The 22,676-nt window shown below is 42.0% G+C and overlaps 3 protein-coding genes across 3 annotated transcripts; 1 reads left to right on the forward strand and 2 right to left on the reverse strand.

Annotated features, from left to right (window-relative positions):
- The first annotated feature begins 2,087 nt into the window (after positions 1-2,087).
- Positions 2,088-4,842, forward strand: LOC143008974 (alpha-internexin-like). Its single transcript, XM_076160965.1, has 5 exons — positions 2,088-2,333; positions 2,735-2,965; positions 3,213-3,740; positions 4,367-4,491; positions 4,615-4,842. Exons 1-5 carry the CDS (start codon positions 2,088-2,090, stop codon positions 4,835-4,837), a joined length of 1,353 nt encoding a protein of 450 aa, XP_076017080.1. The 3' UTR covers positions 4,838-4,842.
- Positions 4,843-5,059: 217 nt separating this feature from the next.
- Positions 5,060-10,175, reverse strand: pcgf6 (polycomb group ring finger 6). The gene is made up of 10 exons (XM_076160971.1): positions 9,745-10,175; positions 9,071-9,170; positions 8,850-8,946; positions 8,606-8,661; positions 8,438-8,497; positions 8,130-8,256; positions 7,484-7,508; positions 7,118-7,216; positions 6,249-6,335; positions 5,060-6,083 (listed from the first exon to the last, which is right to left on the reverse strand). The coding sequence occupies exons 1-10, from the start codon at positions 9,805-9,807 to the stop codon at positions 6,033-6,035; spliced, it is 765 nt and encodes a 254-aa protein (XP_076017086.1). The 5' UTR covers positions 9,808-10,175; the 3' UTR covers positions 5,060-6,032.
- A 3,141-nt stretch (positions 10,176-13,316) lies between these two features.
- LOC143008970 (RING finger protein 122-like) lies at positions 13,317-21,303 on the reverse strand. The gene is made up of 7 exons (XM_076160961.1): positions 21,165-21,303; positions 20,275-21,087; positions 18,092-18,248; positions 15,764-15,806; positions 15,630-15,671; positions 15,162-15,244; positions 13,317-14,361 (listed from the first exon to the last, which is right to left on the reverse strand). Exons 2-7 carry the CDS (start codon positions 20,297-20,299, stop codon positions 14,241-14,243), a joined length of 471 nt encoding a protein of 156 aa, XP_076017076.1. The 5' UTR covers positions 20,300-21,087; positions 21,165-21,303; the 3' UTR covers positions 13,317-14,240.
- Between the last annotated feature and the right edge of the window lie 1,373 nt (positions 21,304-22,676).

Consider the following 22,676-nt stretch of genomic DNA (forward strand, 5'->3'; position numbering starts at 1 on the left):
CTCACCATACAAAGAGGACATTAATGAGGGAGAGAGGAATTAGTATAAACATTTACTTAATTGGACATTCAATTAAACCGATAATTGAATTATCCATGGCAGGAAACGGCTGTTTGCTGGATTTTCTGGTTTGTAGCTGTGCTGCTTGGTATGTTTTAAAACATTGACTCACATGTAGCATTCATTGGTGCATTTTTGATCAACGTGAAAATGTTGAATAGAATCAACCACACACATCTAACCCCGCAGCTGTGACAGCTTTCGGTGTGAGAGTGTGTTGTTTTTCCCACAGCAGCTGAACGCAGCAGCAGGTTGCGTGTGACAGACAGCTCGTGCGGTGAGTCACAGTGAGTCACTCTGTCGTGTCCCGCCCACAGCGTGTTGGCGGCCAATTGCGCTCGTGCAGGCGCGCGCACACAATGAACCAGTCATGCGGGGGTCCGTAATTTAAAGGGACGAATGAAATCACTTCCGCCTGACCATAAAAGGAGAATGGGCGGGACCGGGACCGGTGACTATCTTATTAATGTATATATTTTACATCTATTTTAAGTATATAGAAAGCTTGTATCACTGACTTCTACAATTTATGCATTTTAAAAGGATTTATAGCCATTAGAAGCTTCCGTTAAAAAGTAATCCAATTGCGTCAGTGTCCACACCTGTGAGCCTCTGATGAAAAAAAAGAGGTCCCATTGTGTGTGTGTGTGTGTGTGTGTGTGTGTGTGTGTGTGTGTGTGTGTGTGTGTGTGTGTGTGCCCTGAGAAACTCCGCTAGCTTAGCAATTTAGCATGGAAGTATAGTGGTTATCTGTCTTCACCATACACGCAAGTTCGTTCGTGTCATTTGCTCAGTAATACAGAAGACGTCGAACAGGATAAACGAACAAAATGTGACACGCGAGGCTTTTTTCGGGATGTCAACATCGACATCTAGTCTCTTTTCAGCTTGAAAAGACGACATGTCGTCTTGTCGGGACTGCCCAGCTGTCGCACCCGAAAAGCAACACACACACACACACACACAAACCCCCACCCCCCACCCGGGACCCTTAGTGAGGGTCAGCTGCCCCCCAGTCTCCGTCTGACCCCTGCACCTGCTTCCTCCCACGACCCCCTCACATCTCACTGCCTCCACGGACGCGACATGACCGATCTTTCTCTCTAATTAGATCATCTTCGATTTACTGTATATTGACCTCTACTGGCCACCAGATGAAACTACAACAACGATGGAGCTCAAGTGGACCAAAGCATATTCTCTGGGACATCCCGTTCCAAGCACATAGGCCCACCTACTGTCTAATGTAAAACAGAGCGTGTTATCTCACACATACAGTAGTGTTCTAAGCGTGTGTGTGTGTGTGTGTTTCTGTGTGTGTGTGTGTGTGTGTTTGTGTATGTGTGTTTAAGCCTTAGTGAAAATAGTGAGGAGCCCCTACAGAAGGGAGTGGGGCGAGCTGGATGTGTTTATGCAGATGTTATTTTGATGTAAAATAAATATATACATATAAATAAATGAAATTAATCTTACTATATATTGATTACTTACTAATTATTACCGACATTTTATTTTTCAATTCATTGTTAACCATCAAAACAGCTTAATGACACCAATCTCAAATCGCGGCTGCAGTGTTTCTCCTCCATAGTACACTGACAGTACTATTTAAAATTTCTAAACGTTTTCCCAGACTGAACCTTTTCAATAGAGACGAATTTCTACATTTATTAATCACGTGATTTTACCTACATATGAGTCTCCATCTGTCGGAATGACTAGTAAAGTACATGATTACAGAGTTGTGACACCCCTTAGTGGACAATTCCATCATTGTACACACGCATAATTAACTCAAAGCATTGTAATTTTAATCGTGATTGTTTTTGTTTTTTTTAAAGTGCTTGTTTTTGTCTGTGATTACACAAAAAATAAAATTATTCAGCGTCTTAACTTCGTAGCATAAATGTTATCAGCAGTGCGTAACTCCGTGCGTAAAATGGTTCGCTCCACTCGCATCCTGAGGGCTATAAGCTCCTCGAAGCTCTTTAAGCCCGTCACTTTTATCTATGTGATTTACCGCAAACATGAGCCACCCTGATCGCTACACCTCTTCATCTTACCGGAGGATCTTTGGGGATTCACCGAGGTTCCCCGTCTCCTTCTCCCGCACAGGCAGCGCCCCAACTCGGACCTCTGCAGGTCCCTACAGAGCGACTCGGTCCTCAGTCAAGTTCTCTCTGGTGGAAACGGACTCCCTGGACTTGACCCAGACCTCGGTGGTCAACAATGAGTTTAAAGTGGTTAGAACGAACGAGAAAGAGCAGCTGCAGGTATGTGTGATCACCAATTTGAGTATAGATATACATTTAATTTACACTGCTGGCTTTCTAGTGCAATGTTAGAGATTGTGTTTACCTGAGGTTCTAGGTTCTAAACAAGCCCAAAGAACATGAAACCAACAGTCACCTATCAGACTGGCTTATTCCTACATTATGTCTCTTGTTATGCGTTAAACCACCATAATACAACAATACAATCAAACATTTGTCCTTCTAATTAGGTTAAGGAATCATTTTAACCCAATTATGCCTGATGTCAGCATCTATCACTTAATCTATTTACGGAAATGACCATATATCAATTGTTTGGATGGATTTGGAAGTATCAAACCCATTACTTCAGATTGTTGTGTGATTATTAACAAGTCAATACTCACCCATTCGTCACCCAGGGCCTGAATGACCGCTTCGCCTTGTTCATCGATAAAGTCCGGCATCTGGAGCAGCAGAATAAAGTATTGGAGACGGAGCTGGTGACCCTGAGGCAGAGGCAGAGTGAGCCGTCCCGTGTCGCTCACCTCTATCAGCGGGAGTTGCAGGAGCTTCGGGAGCAGCTGGAGGAGCTGAACCAGGAAAAGAACCGCGTTCTCATTGAGAGGAGCAACATGCATGATGAGCTACAGGTAAAACCCAGAGGCAGCTTTGAAAGAGATGCAAATAGAGTATGTAAATGTTCAGTTGCAACAGTCTGGTCACTGCAGAACTTTACATTTTACATCTCACAATAGTTTGGTTCTCACTGCTCTCCACCAAAACAGAATTTTGGGAAGAGGAGATGGTTGGAATGATATGCAGATCAAAAGTTTGAGGATGTTGGAAAACTCTCTCCCAGTATCTCACTTTTCCTATGTCTCACCTTTTAACTTTCAGAAGCTCAGCTTAAAGTATGAGGAGGAGGTGAGTGCACGGGAGGAGGCTGAGCAGACCTTGAGGTCATTCAGGAAGGATGTGGATGAGGCTGCAACGGTTCGTCTGGACCTGGAGCGCCGCCTGGAGTCGCTGCTGGATGAAATCTCTTTTCTGAAGAAAGTACACGATGAGGAAATCCAGGAGCTGAGCAGCATGATGGAGGCAGCAAAGGTCTCCGTAGAGCTTGAACCCTCCAAAGCGGACCTCACCTCGGCCCTGAAAGAGATTCGCAACCAGTACGAGTCCATCTCCTCCAAAAATCTGCAGTCAGCAGAGGAGTGGTACAAAACCAAATATGCCAGCCTGAGCGAGCAAGCCACCAGGAGCAACGAGGCCATGAGAGCCAGCAGGGAGGAGATCAATGACTTCAGGAGGCAGCTGCAGTCCAAGACCATTGAGATCGAGACCGTGAGGGGCACCATTGAGTCCCAGGAGAGGCAGATCATGGAGATGGCGGACACGCACAACGCTGAAGTCACAGCTTTGCAGGCAAGCTGAGCTCAAGTCTGTTGAGACACACATGACATAGACGATTAGAGTCATATATCGACCCAAAACTTTAATTTAACATTTTGCGTGGCTGTATACAAAATCCCTACAAGTTCGTGTGTCGGTCAGGATTGTCTACAACACTAAAATAATAGGATTGGAAGTGATCAGATCTAAGGGTCAAGTTCCTCCAGGATGTCACAGCTTGAGTGGAGCTGTTAGTAATTAAATGTCCTCAACATGGATTTGGATTGATTGCGTCAACAGAGTGATGATTTTTGTCATTCCAATTCCATTTCCCATTTTAAATCAATCAATACATGACCTTTGTTTAGGGTCTCCAATACCAAAGCCTCTGTGATTGTGTGACTAAATTACCTGTTGTGTCAATTAGCTTAACCCTAACTGCGTGCTTAAGCGGATATGAGGCCATCTGCTTTCACTGGCTCGTTTCCTGAAAGCAAAGCTGAGCGCCCGAGGTTTTAAAACAAGGTTCTACATGACAGTAAACATGATAAAGATGCCATTATGTCACTCTGAGATATGTACTATAAAGCATGTTACTGTCACTATAAACTCAAACCTAATACATCTCCCTTCCTCTTGTGCATCTGCCTTTCTCACAGGACACTATTGGCCATTTGGACATCGAGCTGAGGAGCCTGAAGGGAGAGATGGCCCAGCATCTCAGGGAGTATCAGGACCTGCTCAATGTCAAGATGGCCCTGGATATAGAGATCGCTGCCTACAGGTGCCGGCTGAGGGAAAACGGACACATTGTATCTCTTATTGAAGATCATCACAAGTCTAAAAGTCGTAAACTGATTGTAACCTGTTGCGTTTGTTTCCTTTCCCTCATTTCTTCCTCTTAAAGGAAACTTCTTGAAGGGGAGGAGACCCATTTCAACTCAGGGATCTGTTTTGGTGCGGCCAACCCCAGTGTGAGCTACAGCTACCAGCCACCAGCCGTCTCCTCCTCCTCCTCCTCCTCCTCCAAGAGCAAACGGAGGGGGAAAGAAGCCACTCAGAAGGAGAGCAAGGAGGTCTCAGAGGACGTGCTGGACAAGGAAGTGACTGATATCAACTCCAACAACTAGAGAGGAAACAGAGACAATAGATATATATTACTTTTATCTATATTAGGATAAGATCTACAGCATCAGCATGAAGGTGTTTGGCTGATATGTGATGATATTTTAACACATTTGCTGCACAAAACTGTAAAGCAGCACTTGCAGATTGAGCCATTACAACATTAAACATATTTATAAGGTATAACTACACTTTAGGTAACAAAATAAACAGAAGACTTGACTCAGTTGTAAAGTCATTTCTTTATTTAAACTGACAAAAGTAAGAAAAGCATTTTGAAACAAACCCTGTCAAAGATTCTCTAAACAAACTGCATTTAAATAATTACTCCTGTGTTTTGATTTGTGCAGAATTAAGACAATAGAACCAATTAAACATAAGCAGATAGTTTGTACAAAAGTGAAGGGCTCTTTCTTAAATAAATGAGTCAATCAGTGAGGAATCATTCAGTGTTTATATGGCTTTATAGAACACACACACACGCGCCCCCACACACACACACTAGCCTTTGGTAGTGGTAATACTACAAAGTGTTAGTCTTTCAAGCCCTTAAAGTTGCTATTGTCCATCTGAAATTAAACCCGCTCAGTCTAAAGACAAATCCCTGAAAGCCACAAATAATGTGTAAGAGGTCCCTGGTTTCCCTGCAGGGAGGGTTAAACCGTCGTTTTCAAGTTCACGGCTGATTTCACAGTGATTCAGTCCCACTGTCAGTAGTAAAGGTCGGTCTTGGCTACTGGTCGTCCTCGAGTGGAACAAAACCTTCAGACATGCCAACGTTTCTGTATCATTTAGCCCCTTTCATGCACTAGATGTGTTCATGTTTTAAGGGCAATTGTACTGCAAGGAAATCAAACAAAATTGTGTCCAGTACTGCAAAGAAAACATGCAGACCAATTTGTCTCTTTGAGTAAGAGAAGATTATTTAGGGATATGTTAGAGCTTAAGCCTCCATTATACTGATGCAGCTAGTACAATTTGGCTTTGTGTCTGTTTAATGTTTCTGTTAGCAGATCATAAATCATGAATCTGACTTCAGATCAGATTCTAAACGCAACTCATGTCATTTCTGAGAAGCTGAAATGCAAATGCAAGAAACTTTACCCCACATCGTGCCAGGAGTCTGATAAACACAAACGTTACGTTCAAACAGTAAATGTGTCCCATCGGGTATTGCGCAACCCTTGGCATCGCTCCAGCTCACGATTGGGAGACCTGGACCAAGCCGAAGTGCAGTACTAACAGGCCGTCCTGAGGAGAAACGCACACAAAACCAAAATGACAAATCGTTCCTCTACAAGCTATATTTACTCAAAAGTAAGAAGTGGCACGCTTATTCAAGTTTCATCCTGCACAATACTATACTAATAATTCCTCTTTAATCCTGGTGTGTGTGTGTGCGGTTGTAGTACCGACCTGCAGTGCCTCCTCTCCCACAGAGGTCTGCACGTCTTTGAGTGACTGGAACTGCTCCAGCAGGTGCTCTCCACAAATCACGTCCACCTGCAGGACACACAGCAGCACGTTCACACCACTGCAGCATAGATTCATGACAACATTCCTATAGAGGCTGAGGGGAGAGGAGGCGCATACGGAATGGCGTCCATTAAGATAACAAATTAACAGAATAAACTGAAGTTTTTGATAACCTCTGATAACCTCAATCATATCAATATGTCAGGTCACACCTAGGATTTGTTACGAAAATGAAAAGATTGATAAAAAGAAACTTGAGGAATTTCACTCGCCCGCCCTCGTCTTTCTTCTTCCGTGCCTCCACACGGGGCTTGGGAAGTGCAGCACTGAAAGCCAGGAAATCACCATAAGCTGCTAATCCCCTTCCAAGTGTTACTAAATACACACTACACTGTAGCTGTGAGGGCCAGCGAGACCTGAACGCTGCATGTAAATCTGGAATGAATGTGCATAATCATGAACCTTCTTAACTCTAAATCCTACAAAGACAAGACGGTGTCAAAGCGTTTAGGCACTGATCATTTTATAATAACCAGATTAAGCCTCTGATGTAGGGAGTATCTTGACCTTAGATGTCTTGATGAGTTGATGAGTTTCTATGTTGGCCTGAGTTAATCAAAAAAAATGTTCCTGAAGACGTTTCGGAGGTCGAAGAGGCCGTTGCGATGACGTATACGCCCCCCCCCCCCGTAATGATAGTGCTTCTTTTCGCAGTCACGCATGCGAGTCCCGTCTGATGCGATGATCGGGATCAAGGCCGCGGTCACGGCACAGTCTGGACTCATCAGCGTAAGCTGGGGCGGACTCACCTGGCAGCTGGGGCCGAGCTCCATCTTCCTCCTGATGAAGAGCTCCACGTGGCGAATGGTGGCCTCTCCTGACACACGCACGTAGCGCCTTTCTAACGGCTTAACAGGGAGAAAATGTGTTTGTTTGGAATACACCAAAGTGCAATTACATTCTTTATCAGCAATACTTCCTTTGTAAATCCTGATTAGATTATTGTGTAAAAAAAAAGGCACAACTCAACAACTTCAAATTACAATTAAGACGCTAAATATGGATGGACAATATTTAAAAAAAAAAGAAAATCACAAACTAATAATGTATGGATTATACCAACAAGGCCAATGCTTTAATATGGAAGGTTTTCCATGACATTTTGGAGTTCTTACCTTAAATCTGATCCCAGCTTCGGCTCTGCAAAGAAACGAGTCAGTTTAGCTGTTTTGCTGTAGTGAATGCGAGACAGTAGCGCCATCTAGTTGCTTGTCTGAGTAACTGTGTGGCTGATTTGAACTCAGTTCCTTGAGGAAATCAAAGCCTGCAACGTCTCAAGCTGTCACCTCACACCCAAAATAAATATCCTTTATTGTCACCACAACACTTTTGTGTCATTTCTTGAAGATTAACCCATTTCAAACCACCCCAAGCTGCTGAAACCATCATTGTATGACTCAACAGGAGGCAGTCTGGTATATACTGTAGTAGCGTGACAGTTGCTGAAATTGCACGGGTGTTTTAAATTATTCTGGTTGATTAGATTACAGGTTGCCAAGAAACCAAAGATCATCACAAGCCTGCAAATCAAGCTTAAACATGTAAAGACCATCAGGAGCTGCGGTTCTAATCAACCAGAATAACAAATACGCCCTAATTGGCGTATTTGTTATTCTGCACGTGTATTTTGTTATTGCTTCCCATCAGCGACGGATTTCAGAAACGGTCTTTCCTTGTATCCGCTCCAATAAGTGACGCATTAAACGTGTTCACTGTTGGTCGCTGAATTAATAAACGCAAAACCTCTAGTGAGATCCTCACCCAACAAATTCCAACAGCAGAGACACGTCTAGCTCTGGAGGGATGGTGAACAGAGGCTGGTTGTTGAGTGGGTCCGTCGTCTTCTTCTGCTTCTTCACCACAGGCGGGGCAGGAAGGGGAAACAGCACTGCAACCAGGGATGAGGACAAGACGGGATCAGAGGAGAGGAGAGAGGAATACATGCTTACAATGACCCCCTTGCTTTAATAACCCATTAAAAGATGCAGAAGAATTGACATTTATTGAGGGACAATGTTTAAAGAATTATGTTTATGTAAGTGCAGAAAACAGTAGTTGGACTATTTTACCTGCTTTTGGAACTTCAAGCCCTCGCTGTTTGTAGAACTTACACATTTGCTCTCTCTCCACTGTAGAGGAACAAAGATTAACAATTTAAATAGGACAGAAGACAGGAAAACAAACAATGTTCCTGTGCATTGACATCATTTGATACCAGTGAGTGGGTCAAAGCTTACATTCCTCCAGGAAGGGAATCATTTTGTAAACAATATCCTGCAGTTGTCTGTCAGGCCTGAAAAAGGACAGAAGGACACGAGACTATTAAAGCTACACACAACCAAAATATAGATACAAAGCCAGAGAATAAAGCCTTGTATCTTTGTTTATTCATAACCATTGCACTTGTATCCTAAGTTGCCTGCAACATTGTGCATTATGGAGGCAAAATGGATGATGAGGATACAGAAGAACCAGGCTGACCTGACGTTGTAGAGCGGCTGCGTCTGGTGGACCACAATGCTGCATGTGGGACATCTATTGCTGTAGAAGAAGTGTTTCACAATGCAGCTTTTGCAAACTAGGAGAAACAAAACAAGACGTACAGGGGCTCAGAGCTTGTGGGACAAATGTAGCAACACTCATCAATCTGAAGATTCCAGAGGATCGTTTTGGGCCCAATCCAGATCTCTGCTCTCACTTACATGTGTGCAGACACTCGGTGATGGTGGTGGCGTCGATGAGGAAGCCGCAGCAGAGGCCGCAGCGGATGTACGGGTAGAATTGATTGAGAGGGAGCCTGGGCTGAGGAACAGAAAGATTCAAATCAAGGTCAAAGGTCATAGCTATAGATAGGCAACAACATTATGATGCAACTCTGCCCCAAAACTTAGCTCAGTGGCAAAACGTCTTTGTTAACAAGTTAATAGTGCACACAAAATTCAACATGTCTTCATATGAATACAATCTATATTGTGACATTACAAATTTATTCTTTTAACTTTTTCAACTTATTCAGTTGTAGTTTGGAAAAAGTAGTGGAGTAGTAGTTTAAGTAAAAGCTACAGTGTGCACAGATGTAAACAATCCACAAAAATGCAAACTCTCCAAAACTATAACCAAGTACTGTAATCAAGTATTTGTACTTCTTTACTGATACATTTAATGTGGCTGTGGCTTCTGCTCAGGCACTCTGGAGCTGCGTGTTACGTAATTGTTGTGCAGGTTTGCCGGCTTTTGCTGTTGACGCTAGCAGAAGGCCAACATGTGCACACAAACCCACCCGCCACATGTAACACAACCCCCACCGAATAACTCTGACAAAGTTAAACAGAACAAAGACTTTCGCACGAACCCAGTCACTTGTTTGTAAACTCACCCCTTCATCATCTGGATCCGACAAAATATTCTGACTGCTTCGACCACTTGTAGGCGGTGACATTCCCAGCGACTGATCGCCAACGATAGATCGCTCTTTTTAGGTACAATCTACAAAGTGATTCTCACTCATAAAGTGATACTTTACACAAAAAGTACAACTTTGCTCTGGCTGCCGGCGTTTGGTCTCAGCCAGCTGGCGGCTAGCTGCTAGCTGTTCGCGCTATATTCTACAAACCGTACAGAAATGAAGTATGAATTCGCTTGAATTGCAATTGCAGTTACTTGAGTTAATCAAATGAGAATATAAGCCGCGTCCTCAGCCGTCATTAAATAAAGTTAAACTACTTTATAACGTTATTGCTATCTACTGTATACGCTTCTGTGAACTCGCTGTTAGCAACTAATTTTCCCTCGCAACATCACATCTACAACCGGTATTAACCCGTCACAATAAAACCCCTACACTCGGCCTGCCTACAAGTGCCTTTCAAGTTAAAAGTAGCACATTCAGTGTTTGGTGTGTGATAGTCTGAAAACCATACAAATGCCACATTCACTTATTGTTCATGACTTTTTCAATCGTTTCTGTCATCTCGTATGGTCTTGAAGAAATGTTCTTCCTAACGGCCACCCTTTTATTTTGAAGAAGCTCTGACGTATGTTCCGGTGAAACCAACAAGTGTCTGCCAACAGAGGGCGCCACACACGTGTGTAGCTTCTATGCTTTAGCAAGGAACACAATTCATTGCTGTATTGTTCCTTCAATGACATCGTTAACGTTAAAATTTTTTATTATCAGTCTCTGATTACTATTTTCATAATTAGATAAAGAATGGGTTGCTTTGATATTTAGTCAAAATTGGCAAAATATCAACATACTGGTTACAATAGAAAGAGCCACAGTTCTTAAAAGATAAAAGTAATTTTTGATTATTTCTCTAGGTTTATCTTTGAAGTTATATTTTCAGGTAAGGAAACCCTCATTTGTCCAGTTCTTGCAAACACCATGTAACCCTATGTCCACCTAAAGTTTCCACCTCAGTTGTTTCTGCACCTGGTATCCTCCATTCACACTCTATAAAACCACGTCTCTTTGTGTTGCAAAGAAGAATTTTAGTTATGTGAATCAAAAAAGTTCTGTGTAGTGACTTGCAAATGTGGGCACAGGATGTGAGAATCAAAAAAACACAACAAAACCTTTTGTAACAGTCCTACATGATACGAGTATATTTCTGTCTTTCTCTACACAGCTAAAACCCCCTTTGTTTTTGTGGGAACATTTCAATAAGACCCACAGTGGATTTGATGCTGCATGTTGCTGTGACATGCCTGCTGAAGTTGGGACATCCCCGAACAGACAATCACAGCAGCATGTCTGAGCAGCAGGCATTCTTTCCTCACAGCGCACGCATTCATGATTTACGGTTTATTGTTGTGGGAAGAGGCGAAGGCATAAAACCGTATCCATGCTGTCTCCTCAAATGGTGGCTCCTGATGGAAACATTAGGTGCAATAACACAGCCTGTGGCGTTTATTATTGCCTTCAGCATTTGCGCAACAGTGCCTGTGAACACCTGATTGTAGCCTGTAGATAACAACTACAAGTTCTCTGATGATCAGCACCAGGACGAAATCACCAAGATGAAATCATATTTGTCCCTTAAATCAGCCCGATTCAACTTAAAATCACATGCATTTGTATTAAAGCCATCCCTTTATACACTCTTGTTGAAAAATGTAGTTAGAAATGTGGGTAGAATGGTTTCCTATAGATGTCGATGTAACTTATAAAAGGAAAATCACTTTTATCGAAGTCAGTTATACTTCGTCAAAGATGTGTATCTGATTAGATTACACTGGTATCTGTGCACATCGAGGGACTCACTGTCCCGAGTCTCTCGATGTGCACAGATACCAGTGTAATCTAATCAGATACACATCTTTAACCGACACATTTGATGATGATGAGGATGACATTTTGAAAATTCCCACAAATAAGACGCCTTTTGTTGTGTACTGTTGCATAAAGAACACAACTTGGGTTCTATAACAGTATTTAAGTTAATATGTGTACACAGAAGTGTTTCAGTCGCACTGAATATTACAAGTATATCGCCCATGTCTTATGTATTCCAAAACTGAACTGTTGTTCTACAATTAAAGCATGGAAAAATCAATTTTCCTTACAATGACTAGATGTAGTATATATGCACAACAATCTCTCTACTGCTTCACATTATGGGTGAGTGACATCCTGCAAACTGTGAAATGACGTGATAAGGCTGTAAGGGATCCCTAAGGGGCTTTTCAAAGACATATGGACCTGCCAAAGTGAATGACAAAAATCTCCAGAATGCTGCAACTTACAAAGAACAATATCAGTGGTCTAGTCTGGAGGAGATTCAAGCCAACCAACCACCCAACACATAGACCTATATTATAATCACAACAAACCATTAACATGTAGCAAAACTAGAAAAAGGCATTCAAAATGACCTTAAAAACACATTTCAGTTTACACAGATTTTAAAGTATATTGCATGTAAACTATAGACTCTTATAGGCTTAATGCTATTTTAGATGAAACCCTGGCATACAAAGTTTGACAAATGACAGCCAAAGTGTTTTTATATCACTGACACACTATACTTTTTATTGAAAGGCAGATATGATACAAAACAATTTCTTAGAAATAACTTAAGACAGTGTATATCAAATGTCTCAGTCAAGTCGCAAAGGCTTTGAGAGTCTGCAGGTTCTCATTTCAACCAAATACACTATCGGTCTATTGCACAGCTGAGCGCCTGCTCTCTAGATGAGGCCGTGCCCATCAGAGGACTCATCTGGTGTCGTGTTTGGTTGGACTGGAAGGCAAAGAGTCCAAGTCTTGAGATGAGATCAGATGTTTTCACCACCTAGAGGTGTAGGTTTAATAACTGGTTACTCAGCAGTATTAGGTGTAGCTGGATAGGCACATGACGGCAACTATGGCAGTGGCATATAGTTGGTCTCTTTACACAATGCATCTGACGTGCCAGTAAGGGATCGTCTCTCTTCACGCAGTTTGGTAACAGGACCAACACACAGCTAATAACGTAAACCATCTCATCTTCCTTTTAGTTCATTTTTGTTCTGTTTTGTTCAATAAAACAGCCATCCTCTTGTCTTCTTTTAGATTGACTTAAAAATGTCCTGTTGTCCACAATTCATACATCTTTCTTTGCAGTCTCTGGATATCACATTCACAGCAACGGAGAGCCAGGAGGTTCTGGTATCTGCAACGCTGGTGTCAGTTCCTCGATTGTTTCCAAACTCCAGGGTCTTAAGTTGTGGTGAAAGGTCACGACATGTTATTTTCACATGAAGTTGCATGTCATTTTGCAAACTATTTATCAGAGGCAGAGCTGCTCAGGAGGCAAAAATAACCTCAACAAATGAGTCAAAGCAATAACATTGCACACCGAGTGCCTTGTTTTGTTGCCACAAACAATCTGAGTTGGGAATTTTATTGTTTCCAAGCAGTGTCAGTATCTCTGTAGATACCAGTGATACAGGTTTTTTAAGGGACAATATGACGTTTTTGTGGGTGTTGTTTGACTCTCAGGGCGATGGAAGTCTGACTGTGGAGCTGATGTTTAAACAAGTAATAGCAACCATCACAGTTGAACGTGAGGCTGAGAGACATTGTTAAGTGTTTTTAGTTAAGTGTTAGCTTAACATGCAAAAGTGGGCCGACTTTGTAATTTTGACTTGTGCACGACTTGACTTGTAAGGGAGGCAGTAGCTCAGTGGGTAGAGCTCCCGCTTGGGAACCGGACGGTCGCCGGTTCAAGTCCCTGCTGAGGTGCCCCTGAGCAAGGCACCGAACCCTCAATTGCTCCCCCCTCTGCGAAGGGTGGTAATATAATGTACGTCGCTTTGGATAAAAGCGTCTGCCAAATGATCGCAATGTAATGTAATGCACAGCGTGTGGTTGTATTGTAATCACTGTCTGTTTGCATTCATGTGGACAGTTAAAATGGATTTGGATCCAATCTGGCAGCTTTGGGTCAAGACCTTTGCATTCGTCCATAAAATGGATTTTCTGCCAAAACTATTTTCTCCTCCAACCATTTTAGCTCAACTGCATGTAAAATGTCAGTTCCAAGTTGTTTTTTGAAATTCTTCACAACTTTTGTAACCAAAGTTTGTGCATATTACTTATGCAAATAAAGTAATATTGGTCAACTAGTGTGACAACAGTGAACTTTTGCCCATAACTTTCACGCATCATGGTTTCGGTGTAGTTTAATAGTTACCTAAACCGCTCTCTCTTTACTATCACACTTGAAGGTTTAATTCAAACAAGTAAGTGAGTTTGCCTCTGCAGCAGCACTGCTTTGAATAAACATTTGCATGAGTAAAATTCCCATCTGCTGGAAAAAGAAAAGGGGGCAAAAGGGGACCCTCTATAAGTGGTGAGGTGAGGATGAGGAGGTGCTTGAAAGGTGGTTTTCAGACCTCCAGGAGACTCTGCGGCTGCTCAAACGCTTGCGCAGTGTCAGGCTGAAGGCGGCAAATAGGCTTGTTGCACATGGGACAGACGCTGCGGATCTCTAACCATTTCAGCAGACACCTGAGGAAAAGGAGAGTAAGGAGACAGAGAGTCGATCGTGTCAGGACACAGGGAGACAGAGAACATAAGGATTTCTTGTCTTCATTCTCGAAAGAAACACGAGGAGCCAAAACAAGAAAGAGAATCCGAACGTTTAACCAAAAAAACTACTGCGAAACAAACATGAGAAGACTTGATTGTATATATTGTTTGCACAGTTTAGTCGAGTACTGATCACACAGGTATAGGGGAAGGTCAGTGCTCATTTTAAGTAAATAATCTAAAAGCGTTGATGTCACACCTTAGCTGCAGGGCAGAGAGCTTTACATGTTCATATTCAAACATGCACACACGTTGACAGGCATTTGTTTTTCATTCTCCCCGAAGCACGCGGCAAAAGTTGATGATTATCTTTGCTTGTTTTTGCTGCCTTTGTGACTGCTTCAGCTGTTAATTTGAAAGCACTAATCTGTCACTGAATGAAACTTGCAAGTAATCCACGTCAACAAGTTAGTCAAGATTTCTGCACGTCAGGTTTGTCCTCAGCTAAACTAAGTAAACAAAGCCACGGGGACAAGTGAATTTCCAGTATTTCACCTACATGATTTTGTTTTCTAATCTAACTAAGTTAATTTGATTTAGCTGCATCGATAATGTTTGTGAAGCCGCTATGAAATGAGACTGGAGATTTGTAGTTTGGAGAGTTTTGGCTCGATATAGCAACATAGATATGTTATCGATAGAAAATGTTTATTGGCCAATGCAGAGTGGACTAAAGGAAATGTTGTGTGATTAATTTTTCAACTGAATTACAAACTTACTTTTTGTGAAAAGCATGGGAGCATGGACACACTCCAAGCTCGTCCCGGGTACGAAACTCCTCCAAACACACTGCGCATGTTTGCTGCAAGATGGAAAAGAATGGAGCTATGAAATCAAGAGTTAATACACTGAACAAGCTTCAAGAACAAGATTCTTAACTTACCAGCCACCTAATTAAGACGTTGCTTGTGGTTAAAACATCTGTAACTCCACTTAATTTTATCTCAACCTGCTTTCAAACTTTTAACTGAATCTGGTGTGTGTGTGTGTGTGTGTGTGTGTGTGTGTGTGTGTGTGTGTGTGTGTGTCTCACAAAGAGTAATCTAGATGGAGAGACTGACTCAGTCCTTATTAGGATGAATTATTCTTTCAGCGATTACGTCTGAAACATCTTTACACCTTTATATTTGAACTCTTTATATGGTTTCATACTCAAACTCATCCCATCCTCCCAGTATGACACTTACACCAAGCAGGCTCAGCTTCTTCTCTGCTCCTTTCAAAACAACCTGTTGACAAAAACAGATCCATAAACATATTGATGTCGTTTAAAGGACATGGTATTAACTTTGATCATAGTGAAATTGCAATAACACATTACCTCATTGTAGCCATACTGTTCTCTCGCACCTTGTCGCCTCAGTCTGCAAAATAGGAAAACAAAAAGTCTGGATTGGTGTCATTTAAATAGGTGTGACCTATAACGTGGCTGATGGCCCGATGCCTGCTGAATCAGGACATGCCTGGTCATGCTGCGTGATTCAATTGGGATACTGGTTTAGTCAGTCCTGGAATTCACACAATGCCAAATTCAAGTAACAGCCTGTGCATGTGCAGGCTCCAGAAGCATATGATATCTACGACACTGAAGAAGACTTTAACCGAACTCCAGTTTCATTAAGATGATCTGTAAGTTAAAGCCATAAAGAGATGACTGTCGCAACAAGTTACCCAGTCCCCCTAGATTGGGACACCCACTGTTTGAGAAGTTAAATAACAGCCAGAAAAAGTATAATTTTACATGTTTTCTACAACGTCATCTTGTTTGTTATGAGTTTTGTGCTCCAATTGGAAGCAATGGCCGCATCTCTCCTGCAAATTCACCCTTTCGATCTGAATCAAGTCTATTATTGTTTCTATACAATGACTGAATGTGATGGTGGAAACTCCTGGGTGCATCACCGGCACAGATTTCCACTTCACAGAATTCCAGTCATAGCGTTTCCAATCATCCAAATCAACAAGAACAGACCTCCTGTGTAATTGTTTCACTTTGTTATCCAGAAATCTGTGCGGTGAAAATAGTTTAATGTTCAGGCACCAGCTAGTCTGTTGTTGCTTTAGACCAGAGGTCTTCAAAAGGGGGGTGACCCCTAGGGGGTCCGCGGAGGTACTGCAGGGGGGTCGCGAAATTTGTGGTTGATTAGACAACTTTTTATATTCTTTTAATTTGAATTTTTTTTTTTATAATTTTTTTCCCCACAAATTAACCTGTCTTTAAAAACACATTGACATGGATCCAACATAGGGAAAATTGGGGAATATTGACAAAATATGACAAAATATCATCGTTTTCTAAAACTAGAGAAAACAAGAAAAGTCCATATCTTGGACATGGAAGGAGTCAGAGAGCTGAAATTTTAGACACAGCATCCAGGCTGCAATGGCATCAATTTATGTGAATGTGGGGCAAATTGGGGAATAATGAAAAAAATCTGAAAAAGTTGACCCCAGCGAGCGCTGTGACTGAAAGAGAAAGAGGGGAAATAGCTCAGTTGGGAGATTGTTAGACTGAAGATCTAAATGTCCCTTGTTTAATCCCAGGTTTTGGCAGAAATCACCCTTGTCACAAAAACGTCATAGTAACCATGGACCAAAAGGGTAATTTTTGTGAAAGGCCCATATCTTAGACAAGGTAAGAGCAAGACCTCTAGAAATTCAACCACATCATCTAGATGTGGTTGAATTTGTCACATTTGAGAGAACACATTTCTCTCTGTTGAATTCATATATTTGTAAAACTGATTTTGAAAGAGTCGGTGCCTCTCCAGCCCTGAACCTTACAGCACGTCACTGAAGAGCTTAGAATTGAATACACAATAACAGGGTAGCCATGTTTATACATGGCACTAGGCCCAGTTTGATATAAAACACAGTTTTAGACATTATATATAGTAGGGGGTCCCTGCTCCATCTCTCTATTAGTTTGGGGGTCCTTGACCTGAAAAACGTTGAAGACCCTTGCTTTAGACTCTATGTCAGGTCATGTATATATTTCAATCAAAGGTGTCTTGACAGATGACCTGGTGCAAATAAGTGCAGTGCATGAAAACTTTGTGACCCAGTCTGTTTTGCAGTTGAGAGTAAACAAACCCAGACCCAGACACTGTTCATGTAACCCCTTTCACACATTAACATCGGTGTCAGCTGTCTCACACGAATGACATCTGATATCAAATAATGGGTGTCCAATCCTGACAGGTCCAGTGGGTTTTTGCTTTGTCTGTTTAATGTCTTGTAATTGGAAATTATTTCCCAACAGTCACCATACCGGCATCGGCAATTTGATTTGGTTAAATGAAGTCAAACAGCATAGATCTCACACGTCACAACTGGGAACTCTTGCTCTGTACTTTTACGAGCACATACGACAGCTGGTTGTATCTAGTTTAAGCGTGTTTGCTAAGGGGATGACGAACAGCATTCTGGGAAATGCAGAAAAACACTTCATTTTGTGAAAATAGATGAGGCATGTTGATTAAAATTGAAGAGAAAATGGAACGCTTCATCTGGAAATAATGTCTGGAATGCACCATACATTACAGGTTGATGATATATGAGAGTGGAGGCAGGGCGAGGCCGTGGCGTGGAATGCACAGAAGGTAAAACACTAAAAAAAGTAGCCATGACTGTTGCCGTGTTACGTTACCTGAACAGGTAGCAGCAGAAGATGAGGCTGAGCATGAGGATGAAGAGGCCGATACCCAGGATGATGATGTAGACATTGAGCGGCAGGTGGAAAATCTCTTCAGATGTCATCTTGCATGAGGGGTCAGAGAACTGCACGCCAAAACCACAGACACACCCTGACAGGAAATGAGAAAAATGAAGCACAAAATTAAAAACATACTTATAAGCAACATGGCTTGGGATTCAAACGGAAATATGCACTTTTGTTAGAGTTAAATATTCCGTGTTTAATGGTTGATTGGCTGTATGGTTGAACAGGAGTACATGTAAAGTTCTCATCTGATTTTTGATTCAACTTGACTGAGGGAAGAACTCATTAAATTTTGCTGCCCATCTGGATGTAGAAATGTTTGCAAAGATTACTTGAGTCCTGTGAACAAGTTTAGATAATGTTGATCTTTACATGTCATTGTCCCTAATTGCAGCATGTCAAGCTTGTACAGTTGTCACAAGTCAAACAAGCAGGCCGTCACAGATGAATCGTGTTATTGTTACGCTGATGACGCACACACACATTCACGTTTGAATTGGCATTTTAGAAACATGTAGACTCCAGTAGAGTCTACATGTTAGACAGTAGAACAGTTCAAATTTGAGGAATGTGTCCGACATCATGATATCAAACAGTGAAATAATGTATGACGTTCCATACAAAATGCTCCAAGGGTGTTTTACATGTGGCATTCAAAGGCTGGTGGAATGAATGGGTTGCCTAATTCATGGTTGGGTGGGTGGAATTCCATGCTTTCATTCCATTCAGACTGGATTTGATTTGATTACAGGACTGTTTTGTCATGTTGTGTGTATGCGTGTGTGTTTGTGTGTGCGCGTGTGTGCGTGTGCGCGTGTGTGTGTGCGTGTGTGTGGAGGCTGACTTCCATCTTCCATGCCGCAAGAGTTTCTCAAATTTAGTTTGGGGTTCGGATTTTAGCATTCAGTTAGAATTAGGTTTGGGTTAAGGTTAGGGCAAAGGTTAACGTGAGGCGTGTTGTTCTGATCGGTAAGGTAAGAAGGATAGTGAGACAACTATGTGTGTGTGTATCTTCTGGCCTTGGCATGTATACTGAATACTGTACCTGAGAAGCCTCTTGTTTCACCTCGCTGTGTAATACTGTAACACTGTACTGATTCTTTAGCTGTGCAACATCTTTAAACTTCAATAAAAGTTGAGAAGCAGCTGCAGTGCGTACAGACACACAGATCTGGAAATGCCATAATTTCACTGTAATTTAGAGTAAATAAGCGTATGGGAAAGGTTTGGGTGTTTGAAATGGAAAGGAGAGGATGGGAAACACGTGGATATTGGTAATTACTGTATTTCTCGGTATTTAGAAGAACTGGCCTCTCACAAATGCATTCCATAGCTGGATATGTATTAGATCTATTAATGCAAATTAAATCATGTTCCCCTCTGTTTTGCATTGATGACACAGATTCATAGTGAGTAGGATCACACTTTGTGAATCACCATGTTTCATTCCTTGGCCAAGCTTAACCAACAAGTCTTTACCAAAGTAAAACACCTCTCCAAAACACTAAATCACCCTCATGTGAACATTTACAAGCATCCTTGCGTCACACAGGAATGTGTTCTATTTGCTCCTTGGCCAAAGAAAGCTTGGCTAAAATTTGGGCTCAGTGACAAAGTGTTTTGAGCTTCTGTTGTCCGAGCTCAGCACCTTTCATTCCATAACACATTATTCTTCCACCTTCAAAACACAGTACTTAAGTCTAGCTTTAGGTGAAGTGCCCTGACTTATCACCCCATGAGTTGGTGACCTCCGCAGGTTCAAAAGTCATTGTCTCTAGGGTATAATATCCTGGTACAGTGAAGAGATTTAAGGTGATAGAGTGCTAAATTTGGGTGAAGGGGAAGGCAGTTGTAATCTTAGCGGGATGTTTGTAAATCATTGATAGTGGAGTGGTAGAAGGTAGACGACTGTGTAGATGCAGACAGTCTGGGGCACAAGACTGCACCCAAACACCGTAAAACTATAAACTATTTACAACATGATGGCTGTGGAAAACTGCTTTCAGAAGACTTTGGTTATTCTTTGCAACTTACATATTCATATTTTCTAGCATGCAGTGATAACAAGATCATGGTGCCTATTGTCAAATCTTCCTCAGCAGGACACTTACCGTTGCAGAGTTGAATAGAGTGCATCAAATCTGCGTCCTGGAAGTAAACTCAAAAAAGGTTTTCACCTCTCACAGTGAACAATCAAGTCAGATTTCCACAACTTTCTCTTGGTGTAAAAAGGTTGTAAAAGAGTGTTAAAAGAAGCTGTGGCTGGATCCAGTGCTGATGTGCAGTGGGTTAATTCTTGTAGTCTGGAGCTCACAGACCTGATTATCACCCTGTGGGAGTCTCTTGATTCCTCATAAATACATCAGCCAATGACCCAGCTGCTCATTTGCACATTGATTATTTAGTCTGTGCTGATGTCTTATCCAAACCAGTGTGGTAGAGAAAAGGATCCTCCTTAATCCAGATGTATACTCTCTCTAAGAGAGGGCAATTAAAGTCTGTCTCTGTGTCTCCTGCCAGCACAGAAAAGCAAACAGCAGGCTTGCAGACTCGTTGGAGATAAACCTGTAAGTCTCTTGGATGAAAGCACATCAGTGTCACTGACTCAGATCCTTCTTGTGAACCTGAACCAGTGCTGCTCTGTTGCTTTGACTTCCCCTCAAAACATTGTCACAAGGCTCCTTCCCCTTCCTTCCTACTGTTTTCCTCTCGCTCCCTGTCTTTTCTCTTTGTCTTCTCCTTTGTAGCCGTTCAGATATCCATGTCACTCTCCTCTCTGGCTGTGGAAACCTGCCGTGGTCAATTATGGAGCGACAAAAGGAGGGACATGGATGGATTTCCCAGCAGCACAGCCAGTCAGGCAAGCCTCAGTATTCCTGTGGAAAGCAACTCCTCATCTCTCCTCCATTTACACTGCTTCCCCTCTGTGTGAGCACAGAACAGAGAGTGGGTTGTAAACAGAGCAGCAGGGTGGTTGAAGTTAATTGAGATCAAGACTCACGCTCTTCTCTCGTCTGTGTTTTTTTCCACATTCACTCTCCTCCTCTCCTTCCTCGACTCTCCTCTCCACTTCTCCTCCACAGCCCTCAGTTTGTAAACAGATCCCTGCTCATGTGATTCGCTGTCTACATCACAGCTCTGCTTTCACTGCCCCTCCTTCCTCCTTCCTCTCTCCTCCCTCCTTTCCTCCTCCTCCTGCCTGCCCTCCCTTTACCCCTTGCCTCTCAGTTTTTCCTTTAACCCCGTCCGCTCCTATCCAGCTGCAAGCTATTATTGAAGTAGCTGCAGAGCAGATGGCAGACAGAGAGGCAGATGTGAAGCCAGGCTGCAGTGAGAGGTTTGGGTGCTCACTGAAAATCAGATACTGGCAGTCCTCTCTGTTATGATGGATATGATGCAGCTAGATTGATTATATGTTTGTAGAACTGATCAATAAAGTATGTTTAATGCAGAATATACTGCAGGCACCTTTAGAGATGGATCACATTTGGTACAAGTAAACTGTTACTAATTGATACTGCTTACTAATCATTATATTACTAATGAAAACAGATTATTATTACAAAAGCCAGCAATACAAATCAATATTTCCATGTAAAACTTAATCAAGTGGAATCAAACTGATCCAGCAATCCAGACAACAATACAAATGAGAGCAACAGATAAACAAGTGCTGTTGACAGATAATGAAACAGAACAGACATGTGAGCAGAAAGTTAAACAACATAAGTAAACAGGAGAGATACGCTACCCAGACTCATATGCCAGCACAGCTGTGATAGATGGAACATGAGAGATGAGATGAGATGAGGCTTTGGGGTGTTTTGCTGTAGTTGCTTCAGTTCACCAGACTCATTTTCAGATGTCTCACTGTGTGAATTTGGTGGTGTCCTTTTCTTCTGTGGTACTGAAGCAGTCAGGAGTACAAACAGACCGCTCCACACGTGTACTGTGTAGATCTAACCAACAGTTAGAGGACAAGAAATATTTGCTCGTTTCTTAAGGCAAACAAACGCTACTCAGTTGAAATGCAGTGCACATTATCTTACAGCTACATCACCACAGTTAAATAGCTGATGGGTATCTGAAAAGAAAAACAAAAGACAAAGAAGGAGAGACCATAAAGGAGGAAGCTCCACTTTAAAGACTCAAAACAACCCAGTTTAAACATATTTTCCTTGTATTAAGATTGGATGGAAGAATTAGTAGCACAAACTTAACAATGGAGGACCACATTTAAAGTTGTTTACCTTTAAGTGGCATCTATCATTTTATTAGTTTAAACCGAATTTTGCGGTTGTTTCGCTTTACAGAATGTGTATTTCCATTAGTATGATAGAATGTAAAACAATGCCCCTTTAAAATTCTAACGAATTATTTGGTTTAGCATTTTGCATGCAGCGATTACGTCAGAGGAGCCAGGCGCCCCCTGCTGGATGAAGTGCTGGATTGACTGATCCGGCTTGTGATGTTAAATCTTACCAAGCTAAATACAAATCATTTATATATATTA

The sequence above is a fragment of the Genypterus blacodes genome, unplaced genomic scaffold (genome assembly GCF_046128005.1).
Source record: "Genypterus blacodes isolate CSIRO-AG114 ecotype Tasmania unplaced genomic scaffold, CSIRO-AGI_Gbla_v1 ptg000108l_1, whole genome shotgun sequence".
NCBI lineage: Eukaryota > Metazoa > Chordata > Actinopteri > Ophidiiformes > Ophidiidae > Genypterus > Genypterus blacodes.

What these genes read in the sequence shown, in the direction of transcription:
- LOC143008974 (XM_076160965.1), top strand. Translation starts at nt 2,088, where the DNA reads ATGAGCCACCCTGATCGCTACACCTCTTCATCTTACCGGAGGATCTTT. An exon ending in ACGAGAAAGAGCAGCTGCAG is followed by an intron (nt 2,334 to 2,734) that starts GTATGTGTGATC and finishes TTCGTCACCCAG; the next exon opens with GGCCTGAATGACCGCTTCGC. An exon ending in CTGAAGTCACAGCTTTGCAG is followed by an intron (nt 3,741 to 4,366) that starts GCAAGCTGAGCT and finishes CCTTTCTCACAG; the next exon opens with GACACTATTGGCCATTTGGA.
- LOC143008970 (XM_076160961.1), bottom strand. Translation starts at nt 20,299, where the DNA reads ATGCACTCTATTCAACTCTGCAACG. An exon ending in CTCTATTCAACTCTGCAACG is followed by an intron (nt 18,249 to 20,274) that starts GTAAGTGTCCTG and finishes ATTTCCTGTCAG; the next exon opens with GGTGTGTCTGTGGTTTTGGC. An exon ending in AACAGTATGGCTACAATGAG is followed by an intron (nt 15,672 to 15,763) that starts GTAATGTGTTAT and finishes TTTTGTCAACAG; the next exon opens with GTTGTTTTGAAAGGAGCAGA.
- pcgf6 (XM_076160971.1), bottom strand. Translation starts at nt 9,807, where the DNA reads ATGTCACCGCCTACAAGTGGTCGAAGCAGTCAGAATATTTTGTCGGAT. An exon ending in GCTTGAAGTTCCAAAAGCAG is followed by an intron (nt 8,257 to 8,437) that starts GTAAAATAGTCC and finishes CCCTGGTTGCAG; the next exon opens with TGCTGTTTCCCCTTCCTGCC. An exon ending in CTGCTGTTGGAATTTGTTGG is followed by an intron (nt 7,509 to 8,129) that starts GTGAGGATCTCA and finishes GTTTCTTTGCAG; the next exon opens with AGCCGAAGCTGGGATCAGAT.